At 42.5% G+C, this 14,855-nt stretch overlaps 1 protein-coding gene across 1 annotated transcript in view; it reads left to right on the top strand.

Annotated features, from left to right (window-relative positions):
- TNPO1 (transportin 1) overlaps window positions 1-14,855 on the top strand; it is a 1,554,860-nt gene that overhangs the window by 1,454,012 nt on the left and 85,993 nt on the right. The window contains exon 23 of the mRNA XM_085632345.1: window positions 1,750-1,892. Within this exon, the coding sequence (XP_085488471.1) occupies window positions 1,750-1,857 (108 nt within the window). The 3' untranslated portion in view covers window positions 1,858-1,892. The remainder of the gene's footprint in view (window positions 1-1,749; window positions 1,893-14,855) is intronic.

Raw genomic sequence — 14,855 nt, 5'->3', positions numbered from 1 at the left:
TGAGGAATCTGCGGTTAGAAATATCCATCAGAAAAACAAGATACTTACTTTCGATAATGCTCTTTCTGGTTGATACTCTAACCAGAGATTCCTCTCAGAACACCCACCTTCACCCTTTTAGTCAAGTCTAAACAGTTTTCAAATTGCAGTGGCACAATCTGATTACTAAGGGCTCCACATCAGACGGCGCAGACAGGTATCAGAAATAAACTGACGCGTAAGAGAGGGTTATATTGTGGGCCCAATGCCACTTCTGAGGGGGGACAGACACGACACTGCACGATGCAAACTACTGGTGTTAAAGGAATTGCCTGAAAAAAAGTCTCCAAATCCAGTCTGGTGCCTGGGGGTATTCACAAGGTCAGCACTCTGCAGTTAAAGTATCCACCAGAAAGAGTGTTACCAAAAGTAAATAACTTTTTCATCGTTCTTCCTCCTCTCCCAGCTTCGTTTCCTCAGTCAAAACAAAGTGAAGTACCAGAACCCTGCAGTTAACTCTATGCTCTTTCTCCTGTTTTCTATGCAGTGCTAGGTCTGGCATGATCGTGAGGTTCAAATAATAAATACCAGTTGCAAAGGGCCATAAATTATGAAGCATTATAAACATAAATGTCCATAGACCTGCAGGCAGTATTTACTAACTTTTTTGGTTAAACGGATTGTTTTTGGCCATAAGTGACATGTTTGTGATCTGAAACTGAACCGGATTCTAATTGAGTAGCATTTCTTGTTACATAAATTTATCTTCAAAGGGTGTGGAGAGGTAAACCGGGCAGATGCTTCAAGCCTCAAAATCTCTCACTTTCCAACTCCACCAAGTAAATAGCCACGTTATGATCAGTGCCATCTCTGTCCTGGTCAAGGTTCAGATGCGTTGTGGCTTTTGAATAAATCTTTATCTTTCGATTATCAGTTCCTTATCCTACACGTTATCCACCCCATCGATTCACTCCTTATTACCGATTGCATATTCTAATTGCTCATGTTTATCATGTTTATCATGAACAGCAATTTTTGCCTGTACATGTGCATTTTTTGTATTATTTTGAGAGATTTTTGATACATTTTTAAGTGCTACATGATCCCACGAGCTGGTGTATATATTTGACTTTCCTTACTTTAATAAAGATACCTGTGATTAGACCTGGTGTTAAGTAACTTTTGCTGTTTGTGGTTAAACCTTCTAATTGGATTTTTTCAGCCTGTCTCATCCACACAGCACTCGTATGTTTTTCAACATTTGTGCCTCTTGAGGAGGCTGCCTGGAACACATGCTTTACACAAACCTGTATAAAACCTATGTGGGAGTGAAGGTTTTCTTTTGAAGCGTGGATCTATTACAGATGCAAGTTCTTAGAGGACTCTAACAAAGAGTTGCTGTGCAGGTGACAGGCTACCTTCCCTGATGAGGTATCTTAATGCTGTCTGACTCAATTAAATGACATATAGAGCATCCTAAGCCATAGCGTCCCAAAATGCACAAGATGATTGAAAGGAAGTTTTGAGAACTAGGCAGTGGTTCATTGAGTGGTATTAAATGATGTCTAATTCATGCTATTACCCACATTTATGTTGCTAAACATATCTTACACAGTATCTTCAGTCCTCAAACCCAGCCGTTGGAGAGTTCTGCTATGGAATTTCAAAGCAGGTCTATTGCCTGAAGATATAATGATATTGAAGATATGTTGAGAAAGTAATTTCGTTTGGCAAGATTGATCAAGTCTTGGGTGTCTTTTGTGTTTGCAGATTCTTCATGGATTTAAGGACCAAGTAGGGGATGACAATTGGAGGCGATTCTCAGATCAATTTCCCCCTCCCCTCAAAGAACGTCTTGCAGCGTACTATGGAGTTTAAGCTCTTATGCTGTAGCTGCAGTGTCATCATTAGGGGTAAGTCATTGCAGTACATACATTGGCATCAATTTGCTCTTACTCAGTGAATTGTAAAAGCACCTTAATAAACCAGAATGTTGCTGTAAGGAAACTATCAGTTTGGCATAGTACAATTGCTGCCATTGCATTTGAAGTTGTGTTGATGCAAAAATAATATTGAAGGTGAACGAGAAAAGAACACCTATTACAAAACTACCCCACCTTCCTGAATTGTCAGCAACTGATAATACCTCTTTTATAGCAGGAAAATAAACTAAAGAGACTACCTTATAGTAAAACTCTTTAATCCCAGGCCTGCTTGCTCCTTGTATTAACCACAGGGACTGCTTACTAACCGCTTGAAAACAGGGACAATTAAATAAGTGTGAAATAGTTCCTTGCTTTATTATTTAATTGTTATTAATTTGTGGCATCCAAGGCATTAGTGAAAGGAATACATTAATACAATGTGAGAACAATGGCAGATGTGCATAATAATGAGAAGGCTATTGACCATACAATAGGTTACTAGTGTTGGTATAAAATAAATCCTAAACATGATACAAATATATTGTATGTCTTATTTAAAATGTCCAGTAGCATCAACAGGGTTTCAGCCTTTAGTAATTTGGAAGGCCATCTTCATGTAAAATGTTGAGCATAAGCAATCTTTAATTTACATGGTAAACAAAAAAAAAAATCTACTTTCTAGAAGATTGAGTTAGGACAGTGAATGCAGAATAGAAAACTGCCCCAAGATCTCCTGGAGGCTAATCCACCAGGGCTATGCCATGCCCTTTCTGTCCTGCCCTCTGGACAGCCCCTTTTCCACCGGGACGTGTTCTCTGGTACACTCCTCAGTTATAGAGAAGGTCATAATATGCTCCCTGAGGCAAAAGTAATTGCAGGAAAATGGCTGGTTTCTCTGGATCTCCAAGATGCATATTTTAATCTTTCAATGCACCCCCACCTCAGATGTTCCCTAAAGGTTCACTGTGGGATCCCCAGCACTATCAGTTTAATCTTAACGTTTTAGGATGACATCAGCACTGCATGTTTTTTCATAAGTGCTGGCAGTTGTGGCTTCTTCACTTTGTCAGTCACTGACTATGACTTTCTCTATTTAAATGACTTGCTTGTTAAAGAGTATTGTAGTGGTCGAGTGATACATTCAACACAGTGACACTCCTCCATAACTTGGCTTTACTCAGTGTCTAAAAGTCTCGCCTCATTCTAATGCAAAGGTTAACCTTTGTAGGAGTGGCTCTTAACACAACTCAAATGAAAGCTTTTATCTCTTATTTGGAGGTACATGATTATTGAAGAGATGATTTTGAGATTCAGAAGTAACTGCTGCTTCAGAAGGTCTTACATCTACTTGGCCTTGTGCCTCATTCATTACACTGGTGCTCCATGCCATATGGTGGATGAAGATACTCTGGTGAATCCTGCAACAGCAGAGAATGCCACATCTGTGGTCCCTTTCGGCTTGGGTAGAGATGCTACCATCTTTTCTCTCTGAGCTACAATAGTGGAAGGACCCTTTGGTAGGTCCACCTTTCAGCCATCCACAGGCACCTCCTCACTGGCCTGGAGGGCCCACCTGGCTGACATAATGGCACAAGACCTTTGGTCATCCGTCAGAGCTGTACCTGGACAGAAATGTCCTGGAGCTGCAGGCAATACTTATTGCCATGAAGGCATTTCTGCCTCCCATCACAGTATTTGCATTCCAGATTATCAATACACTACCACTGTCCATTGTCATCAACAGGATAGTGTGCCTATGTTGACTCTTTGTTGGGAGGTGATTCTCATGTGTCAGTGGATGTATTAATTGAGAATTCTCCAGGTAGAGGCTGATGTTGTAGGTTTCTACAGCATAAGAGCGGATGCTCTCAGCCACCTGTCACTGAGGAGGGAAAAGTGGAAACTCCACCCCAAAGTGACTGAGATGATCGTCACCACATTAGGTTGTCAATACCGGGATCCCTTTGCAATACCAGAAACAGGAAGTGTTCTCAGTTTTGTTCCACACACTTCTCTCTGAATGTGTCCTGGGGATACCTTCAGATTCTGCTGATCTAAAGGCTTTCAGTCGCGTTTTCAACCATTTGCTTTTGTCAAAGGTCCTGCTGAAGGTGTGGGATCATCTGGCACAGCTCACCCTGATCGCCGTGGATTGGGCACAGGCGATCTGGTATGCCAGTCTGTTGGCACATAGCATTCAGTCACCTCTTCCTTTCCCTCACAGGGTGGACTTTTTATGGCAGTAGGATGGTCAACTCATCTAAACTAAACCCTGCAGTTTCATTCTTGGATATAGAGCAGTGACAGTTATTTTGCAATCCCTGTGGGGCCTAGATCTTTTAGGTCATGCCTTAATGATGTCCTGTGATTCTCATTGCTATTTGCACAGCCAGCTGTGGCGATATTGCTACAGCTTTTTTTTTTATTTCTTTATTGGCAGTTCAAAGAAGGGAACACAAATACAAACGGGAAGGGAACAGCATGTTCAATTATTCACAATCACTTGTCTCATTATCACTGGGCGCTTCTTTGGTGTACAGATTCTTTAGGATGTTATCGCAATGCTTAGCAATCATGGATTCAGTCATCTCCCATGCTATTGCTTAGAATGACATTCGGATTGCTGGCATGGGCAACAATTAACACTTCTCCATCAGTGGACATTACAGCGCCCCTCACATCTATAACACATGCAACGTCATGACTGGCGATAGCTATAGGTAAGGACTATTTGCTGCTCTGTCATCCTGACCAGCCTTACCGGTTTAGATTGTCCCTAGGAGCATCTTTTCTGAAAGGTGCTTTTCCTGTTAGTCCTCCTTAGAACTTGAATATTTTGGTGCTACCCTATTCGAGCAGATGCATAGTTGTCTGGTTTGACTTTTCACTCTAAAGACTGTGTTGTTGATGGCAATAACTTAAACCTTTAGAGTCGTAGAACTTCAGGTCCACCCAGTTTGTCCACATTCCCATAGTTTTCTACCCGGATAACTTGGTTTATCGTACCCCCTCAGCCTTCCTACATAGTGTGATCTCCGCCTTTGGCAGGAGCCAGTTAATTACCCTTCCACCATTCTTCCCATATCATCTCACCAAAGGAACTCGACAGACTGGATCATAGATGTGCTGTATCCTGTTACATTAATTGCACTCAACACGACCAGAGTGCATGATAAGCTATTTATGGGCTTTGCTAGAACTAAAAAGAGCAAGGGTGTGGAAGATGCAGTCATCAGAAAAATGTTTTTGCCTTTCGTAACAATATTTTTGATAAATAGTTGGGGCCAGATGTACGACCATTGATGTATGCAACTCACAAATTGCATTAAATTGCGAGTTGCAATTTGCGAGTCGCAAACATCAATGTACAACAGTGTCAAAGACACTGTTTTCGATTCCAAATGGGGTCAGAAATTGCATGCCTCATGCATATTATTGAGGCTGTCGCAATTTGCGACCCCATTGGGAATGGCTGGAACTCTCAGGGATAGTGGCCTGCTGGGGTCAGCAGACCACTATGTCTGGGACTGCTTTGTCAATAAAGCAGCTTTTTTTTTTTAAATGCAGCCCGTTTTACTTAAAAGAAAACGGGATGCATTAAAAAAAAAAAAGGAATGAATTGTTTTTATTTAATTTTTTTAAGGGCAGGTAGTGATCCCTGGTACCACTTCCTGCTCCTAAATGTTTGCGCACCCATTCAAAAAGGGGAAGGGGTCTCCTGGGGACCCCTTCCTGTTTGCAAATGGTTTACCACCCTCTTGGACTTACATAGGGTTCAGAGTCGCTATTAGGAAGGGGCGCCCTTCGAACGCCCCTTCCTAATAGCGAGTCTCTAACCCTAGTTTGCGAGTTGCTATTACATTAGTGACTTGCAAAATAGGGTTGATACATTATGCTACCGTTTTTTGCGGTTGCAAAAGGGCAAAATGTCCCTTAGCGACAGTAAAAAACGGTTGTACATCTGGCCCCTAATCTTCAGTTGGATTCCTCTTTGCCTTTCCTCCTCCCCGAAGTGTTAGTGCCATTGTTAATAACATCGCATGGTATGCAAATATATTCTGTTCTGTAATTGTCGTTATTGCTGGAATGGTGCCCTTGTATACTGGCCCCCGTGTCCCCCTCAAGATTTGTGGCTCCAATTGATGGAACTAATTGCCCCCCGCATTATCTCCACTAAGTATTTCCTTTTATTACAGAGATTACGTCTAACTTGGATGCCTCTACGTTCCTCGCTGACTTGGCCACTTAAGGATTAGGAAAGGTCAACGAGAGTCCTACTCACCTAGCGGGATATATGTTAGATCTTATCCTGACCAAATCCCCAGTCAATCTTTGTGAAGCTCCACGTCCTCTTATATGGTCAGACCAATCCCTAAATGGATTCCAAATTTGTGGGCCTAGTGTCAACCCTGCTCCCTTCACGGTTTCCAATAGCTTTAGAAGACAGTGGCATAAAATTAGACCTAACCTTTTTATGCATACATTTCCTTTAATTATTAACCAGGAATCAAGGAATATTGAGGATTGTTTAGCCAGCTACCATACCACAGTTAAAACAGCCATAGATCAGCTTGCACCACTGAAACCATTACTCTAATTCTCCCAGGCGATTACATGCAGTTTGGTATTCTTAGGACCTGCGTAAGGAGAAATGTCTGTGTAAAAACTTTGAGAGACGGTGACGTCACTCAAAGGATTTAATTGACAAAGAAATGTACAAGACCTCTATAGCTAGTTATCCTAAGAACTTAAACGCTCATAAAGCCCATATTGCATCTCGACTCAACCAGGCAGGGAATGCTCCTAAATAATTATATCAAATCTTTTACCAACCCAAAGGCCTGCAACAATGAAGTTTCTCCATCCCAAGAACTTTGGGATAAGATTGCAAACCATTTTGAATAGAAAATCAATCTCCTCTGTGATAAAATCACCAAAGACAGGAGCCCCTCGAACAACACTTTAAACCTCTGTCCTCTATCTCTGACCAATGGGCACTTTTTGGAAAGTTTTACTCCTCTCACAGTAAATATAGTGGAGACATTGATGAAAACATCAAAACCGGCTCACCTATGGACGTTATTCCAGCTAAAATCTCCTCTCTACTTTATAAACAGTTGGCTCTGTTTATCGATTCAATTCTCAATCTTTCTATGAGAAAGGGCCAACTACCATTTGAGTGAAAGGCCTCACAAATAATTCCCCTCCAAAAGAAGGCTAATTCCCCTGTGGAGGATCTATCGAATTACTGACCGATCTCTCTCTTACCTCTTCTGAGTAAGTTATTGGAAAAATATATTAATAAACAACTTTCTGAATATAATGAATCTACTGAATGCCTTGACTCTTCACAGTGTGGCTTTAGGCCAATGTACAGCATAGAGTCAGCACTGATTGCCGTCACTGATAATTAGGCCTTCCTGTTTTCAGTTTCTATTTTTGGTAAATTCTGGTGGGGTTTTTTCCAGTGTTTTCAATACCTCAAAAAAACAGTGGTTACACGTTTCAGCGCCATTAAAAACTACAGAAACAGTGTGTTTCCGGTGTTTATGGAACATTTTGCTTTTATTATTGCTTGCTTTCTGCACTGATAGCGCATGGTATATAGACAGTGTAAGTATAGTGTATATGAGGTCCAAATAGATTTATGCAAATTAAACTTATTGTAGTACACCATACAATACTTCTTCAGTGAGTCTTTGGTCATGTGCGCTCACTCTTTCCTTCCCATGTAAACTTCTGTAAAAAGGCCCTCTCAACATTGCCACTTGAGATGGGCAATGCCAAAACAGACAGTACTAAATTTGTTAACTCTGGCCACTGACATAGCTTTCCTTGCCAATTCTGGTTCACTTGAAGATTGCGATTCTCAGGGCAGGTTCTGCAACATTTGCACTGATCTGGGCGCTTATGCCCTCAGAGTTTTTGAAGCGGTCAGAAATGGAGCAGCACTTTTGAAACTACGGAGGAATTTCCCCTTTACGGAATGGATTTAGAACTGAGTACCACAGTGAGGTTTCATTGACTTCAAATGCCATTGGTGGTGAAGGGACATGTCTATGCATCACTGCAAGCCATTTCTCATACATTGTAAAATAAAAGTTCCTGAACTGCTCTTCACCTTTGCTTTGCTTGCCAAGTGGCAAGCACTCTAACATGGAACATGTTGCAGTTTCAAAGTCACTAAAGGTGTCGTCCAGCCTACTCTCAAGGAGATGTTTCACATCTACACCAATTATGCTGAACACAGACAAGGGTGTTTTCAGACTCTACTTTTTTTATTATGTTCACTACAGCAGTTATGTTTTCCTGTAAAAATCTAAGAATGCAGTAGAGTTTACTTTTTTTCAAATGACTATCAATATGTGACCAAAGATCGTCACATTTCTTGTCTTTGGCATAATCCCTCAGCAAAAATTCTGTAAACGGTTGCCACATGGATAGTATAGCATCCATAGCGCTTTGGACTGAGAACCATCAGCTACGGGACACAGTTGAGATGACTCTTTCTTTGATGCCACACAAAGCACAAAATGATAAATATTTGCGTTTTAGTTTCTGTGCATAAGAAAACAGTGCACCAGAATGGAATAAAAAGTCAATCGCATTCCTCGTTAACTCTGAAGATTGTAAAGATGCTTTCAGCATACCATCTAACAAGTGGCAAGGATCTCTTACAGGGAAGCACTTCAGCTCAGGTATCAATTTTGAAAGGTCATCACGCAACTTTTTCATATAAGTAGCTGAATCACTGCAAATACAAACAGTATCACTCCAATCTTTGTTGAACTTAGAAAGAACACTTTTTGCAGGGCATTCCAAGTGACATGACGTTCCATGTTTTCCAAATGTCTGGTGTCATGTTTTAACCACTATCCCAGATGCTTGGTGATAGCACTCTTTTCACATATACTTGTCACTATACCTTGCATTGAATTTTTTAAAGCCTGATGTGTTGGCAATTCGCCTACTATCAATACTGACTCACTGGAAACTGGGGTTTGATGTATTGAGGGTTTTTACCCATTCTCTGTGGGTAAATGTGATGGAGCATTATGAAAGATTCTTATGAAACCAGCCATTTTACATATCAGTGAAAGAATCAAACGCAGCGAAAATATCAAATATGATTTTGATATTTCCTGATTCTCTACAGTTTATAAAATAGTTAAACAAGAACTAAAACATGCTTCTAAACCCTGCATCTTTAGACTAAAGACCACAAAACTGGAAAAACTAAAGGAAGAAGAAACAATATTTTAGTGGCATCCCTAAACAACAAAACTCAAGCAGAATAATGTTGGCCCAGACTTTCTTTTTGCTAGTTTGTATAACAAAGTTACATTGTATTGGCCCCTTCAGGAAGAAAAAAAATTACTCTTTCACTCTTTTTCCCATCTTTGAATTACATTTAGTTTGTGGTTTTGCATGTGTTTTTTCAGTGTTTATATGATTTCACTGGTGAGGGCTTTTTCTCTTTCAGTGGGGTTTTATCAGTTATTATAGGTTTAAACCTAAAACCGGACAGCCTACTGATAGTATAAGACACTCGCTTGACAACGACAAGGCAGTACTATTGGTGCTACAGGATTTGTCAGCTGTATTCGACACCGTATCCCATTCCATTCTACTCGGGAGACTCCGAGAAATCTGTATTCGTGGAGAAGCCTTTCGAGGGATCTCATGTTTTCTTACCCACCATACACAGGCCCTTAATCTCGGCTCTTTCCGCTTGCAGACTGTGGAACTTGCCAAAGGAGTGCCTCAGGGATCTTGCCTCAGCCCTACTTTGTTCAAAATGTATGTGGCTCCACTGGCAGGGCTACTTAGAAAGCTTGGCTTTACTCCGATTTCATATGCTGTTGATAGCCAGCTCTTATTGTCATTTGATAAAACTCTAATAACATTCAGACCACCTTTTCGGAAGGTATGACTGCAATTGCTGCCTAGATGAGGAATAACTTCCTACAGCCAAATGCTGGGAAAACTGAGATCATGCTTTTCGGAGATGCACCTCTGCTCTGGTCTCCATAGTGATGGCCACCCGAATTAGGCGCTGCCCCGGTCCCCAAGACTGTGGTCAAGAACCTAGGCATACGTCTGGACCAGAAACTCACGATGAAAGAGCAAGTTACGACTACTGTGGGTGCCTGCTTCTTACACATGGTTTTTCCCTTTCTCGCCCTCACCGTACGTAAAACACTCATTCAAGCACTGGTGATAAGCCGCCTGGAATACTGCAATGCCCTCCTGATTGCTGCATGTGAGTCTTTTCTAAATAGACTTCAGGTAGCTCAAAATACAGTGGCTCGTCTTGTCATGAATTCACCAGGCAGAACAGCCTCTCTCCCTCCATTACAACACCTGCATTTGCTACTGATACGTAAGTGGATCAGATTTAAGATATTTTGCATTGTGCACAAGGCACTAAACGGTAAAAGCTCTGGTTATCTAGCAGATAAGCTCATCCAATATCAGCCACACAGACCCCTCCATTCAGGAGCAAAATCCATGCTCCTCGTCCCTCGCCTCAAGAAATCCCACATGAGTGGGAAGTCTTTCTTCCACTTAGCCCCCTATTACTGGAATCAGCTCCCAATTAAGTCTGGCCGGTGCACTCCACTCCACTCGCGGAGCTTTCAGAGTTTTCCGCACTCCGCGTCACATGGAGCTCGCAGAGTTCCGAAAAAAACTCCGCTCGGCGGAGCGTAGTTTTTTCCTCGTTCACGTTCATCAACGTCAAGTTGGCGAGCGTGGAAAAATCAACATCCTGGCAAGATTTTTCAACGCCGGTGGTCAGATTTTTCATTGCGAGTGGTCGCGTATGCTCTCGTCTGCTCGCGTTGAGAAACTGTCCGTTTGCGTTGAGAAAGCTGCCACTCTAGTAAAAATCTACTCAAGCAGCAGAAAAGAAGCCGCGCCTGCTTGCACTGTGCATGGTGCCGTTCGCGATGATTGCACAGTGCGGACAAGCATCTGGCACTGATTATCATCGCGAACACCATTTATCTAACACACTCCGCCGCTTGCGAAGGTCCGTGTAGCGCGGCATAGTTTTTTTTGCACTTCACTGAGTTCCGCAACTCCGCGAACTCCACCCAGGCTTACTCTCAATTAATCTCCGGAAATGTACAGAATATCTTTTATTTGGAAAGCTTCTTAAGACTGAGCTATTCTAAAATGTCCGCATCTGATCTGCTCTGACTGCTGCACCACCCCAGCACGGAGATACCCCTCTGGGGGTGATTCATTGTCATCAGTGTTGGTTCCTCTCTCAGTTCCTTTCTCCACAAATTGTTGGGTAGCAATGCATGGAAAAATTAAAGAACCAATTCCAGCCCGCCAGTTGGTACCTGATATACGGTCATCGTCGTGTCCATTGGGTGAATTTGTGGTTGAAGCCACATTGTCTCTAGCGCTGCCAGGAGAGACCATGTTGGGCACATGGAAGGGTATTCTTAAAGTGAAAGTGGAGTGAAAGTAAAATGGAACTTCCATTTCAAAAACTATTAAAGACCTGCCTTTGAACAGATTCATGTAACCCTCATTTATCCGATATGTGTTGCACTATCAGCGCTGGGCTGCTTAATGGTAGCTGTGCGCTTTAGAAGTGCTGTATAGAATAGAAAGATCTGCAGGAAGATTATGTATCCACCAGAAATATTGTTGTAGGAAGTAACTTTTTCTTTTGATTTGGGCACTGGGGGAAAGGTTTATACTTCTATTCATACTTAACATTTTACATATGGGTTTGCAGCCTTGTTCAGCTTAAATTACTTTTCTCTTATTTTCATGAGCTTGTGACTCGTTTGGGAAAATGTTGCCTGTGTAGTGAGGATGTGTGAAACTGAGGGAGTTTTGAATAATGTTTTTTCTTGGAGTAAGCATGTTTCAGAACACCCATTTTAGGTCACAGCCTACCAGACAGCAGAGCTGTCTGGTATGCTAAAGACATCTTGGGTACTTTCAGAAAGTTGACCTAGGAATGCATTCCGCCCATTGATTAACATTGGCTTTTTGGTTTGTAACTCACATTTTCTGGCTTTCTACTTGCTGGCTTTATTTCCATTAAGCTCTTCAGGTTCATTTCTTCCATCCCATTGCCTAAACAGTGTTTACTGTATTATTCCACAAACTTGCTTTCTGTAAACAAGCCTTTAAATCTGGTCTTATCTTGTCACATTTGCTGTACATTCAAAGACAGAGGTCGAATGTCAAGCTGTGTCTTCCAGCAAACTTAGTGTTTATTTTTCTTTCTCAGACTTCGAATGGAGAGGATTTATGTGACAATCATGCTGCCTCTGGAGAAGTGCATGATGATGGCTTTGCAATGTTATGTTTTTTTTCCTAGCACACTTGAAAATATAAATGTCTGTAAAAGAATTGTGTTGACATCCGAACCAATACATTAGTAAAACTGTATGTGAATGGAAATGTAATGGTCTTTTCAATTGGAGATGTGTTGTCTGTAATGGCAGTATGCTACCATTTCAGCCATACTCCACATCACTCCACTCTGCACCACTCTATGCCACTGCACTGTACTCTCCACCACTCCACACTACCTGCACTCTCCTCAGTACCACTCCACTCTGTGCCAATGCACTCTACCCCACACCACTATACACCGCTCCACTCTATGCCACCCTACTCTGCAGCACTGCACTCTATGCCAATGCGCTCTACTCCGTACCACACCCCTATCCACCACAGCACTCTGCCAATTACCTCTATGCAACTCTACTGTACACCACTGCACTCAACTCTGAAGCAATCGACTCTACACCACTGCACTCTGCGCCAATTCACTCTTCACCACTGCACTCTTCACCACTTTACTCTAAACCAATTATCTCTACGCCAATCTACTCCGCACCATTGCACTCTACCCCACAATAATCTACACCACTGCACTCTACACCATTGTGCTGTCACTGCACTCTATGCCACTCTGTTCATCTCTGCACCACTGTACTCTATGCCACTACCCTCTATGCTACTTTAGTCTGTGCCACTGCATTCTACACCGCGCCACTGCACTCTGTCACTCTACTATACACTACTGCAACACTGCACTCTGACAATTTACTTTGTGCCACTCTACGCCACTGAACTCTGCATCCCTCCACTCTGCACCATTGCACTCTACACCTATCCACTCTGCTCTAAACAAGCTAATCTATGCCACTGCAGCCTTTGCCACTCCATTCCACACTGCCACTCCATTCCACACTGCGCCACTGCGCTCTATGCCACTACACCCCACATCACTTTACTCAAAATCAATACACTCTACGCCACTGCACTGTATTCCCAGTATGCTCTTCACCACTGCACTGATGCCACTATACTCTACACCATTGGACTCTGTCACTTTACTCTGCACCACTGTATGCCACTGCATTTTACACCAATGCATGCTACTACACTCTAGTCTGCACCACTGCGCACTCTGCTACTTCACTCTGTGCCACTACGCAACTCTATGCTGCACCCCTCTATGCCACTGTGCTCTACTCCAGTACTCTATACCACTGCACTCTACCATGTACCACTATACTCTACCCTGCCCCACTCCACTCTGAAACCATCTATTCTATGCTGCTACACTCTGCTACTGCACTCTACTCTGCGCCACTGCACTCTACTCTGCGCGACTCTACTCCACTGCACTCTACGCCACTCTACTCTCTCCACTCTGCACCAAGTCACTCTACACTACATTACTTAAAACCAATGCACCCTACGGTGCTGTACCTACGCCAGCTACTTTGCACCACTTCATGCCGCTATACTCTACAACATTCTGGTCTATGCTACTGCACTCTACGTCACTCTACACCATTGAACTCTACGTCACTGCACTCTACCCCACTCTGTCCTACTGTGCACCACTGTACTCTACGTCACTGCTCTCTGCACCAGTCTGTTCTGCACTACTCTCAAACATTCACTCTTGCTTTTCGGAAGGTATGAAAGCAATTTTATTGTGGATGACGGAGAATTTTCTCCAGCTGAACCATGGCAAGACGGAGATTATGGTCTTTGGCAATGCCTAATCACTCTGGTCTCCAGAATAGTGGTCCCTTGACCTGGGTAGAGCTCCCATTCCTAAGACTGTGGTTAAGAATCTGGGTGTCCATTTAGATCAGAATCTCTCTTTGAGAGATCAGGTACTGGTCACATCTGGTTCTTGCTTCTACATGCTGAGCCTTCTGCATAGTCTTTCCTCTTCTTCTACTCTTTGCAAAAAATGCTCGTTCAGGCGCTGGGGATTAGTCGTTTGGACTATTGTAATGCTCTCTTGATTGCGGCAAGTGATTTCTCATTAAACAGACTCCAGGTCATACAGAATACAGCTGCCTGACTTGTTAAGAACTTGACAGTCAGAACGGCCTCTCTCCCCCTTATGTGACAACTGCATTGGCTCCCTACACACAACAGAGTCAAGTTCAAGATCTGCTGTATTGTACATGAAGCTTTGAATGGTAGATGACCCAGTTGTTTAATTGAATTTTAAACGATTGGGAGAGAAATCCCTGCTTGTGATTCTCTGGTATAGGAAAGCTTGTACGGGTGGTAAAGCCTTCTTTTATCTAGCTCCCTACTATTGGAATCAACTTCCTTTCTACCTTCAGAAATACTCAGATAATCTTCCTTTTAGGAAACTTCTTAAAACGGAGCTCTTACTGAACTAATTCTCTCTAGTCTCTTCTATTTATTCCTCAGCACGGAGATACCCCTCTGGGGGTGATTCAGGCGCTTTATAAATCAAATAAATTATATAAAATAAATATGCCACTCTACTCTGCGCCACTCTACTCTGCGCACTCTACACTGCGCACTCTACACTGCTCTCTGTGCCACTGAAGTCTATACTACTTTACTCTGTATCGCTCCTCTCTACGCCAAACCACTCTAAACCACTTTAATCTACTTTTCCACCACTGT

The sequence above is a fragment of the Triturus cristatus genome, chromosome 2_1 (genome assembly GCF_964204655.1).
Source record: "Triturus cristatus chromosome 2_1, aTriCri1.1, whole genome shotgun sequence".
In the NCBI taxonomy this organism is placed as follows: domain Eukaryota; kingdom Metazoa; phylum Chordata; class Amphibia; order Caudata; family Salamandridae; genus Triturus; species Triturus cristatus.
The sequence above is the reverse complement of the archived record's forward strand: the minus strand, read 5'-3'. Positions and strand labels throughout refer to the sequence as shown.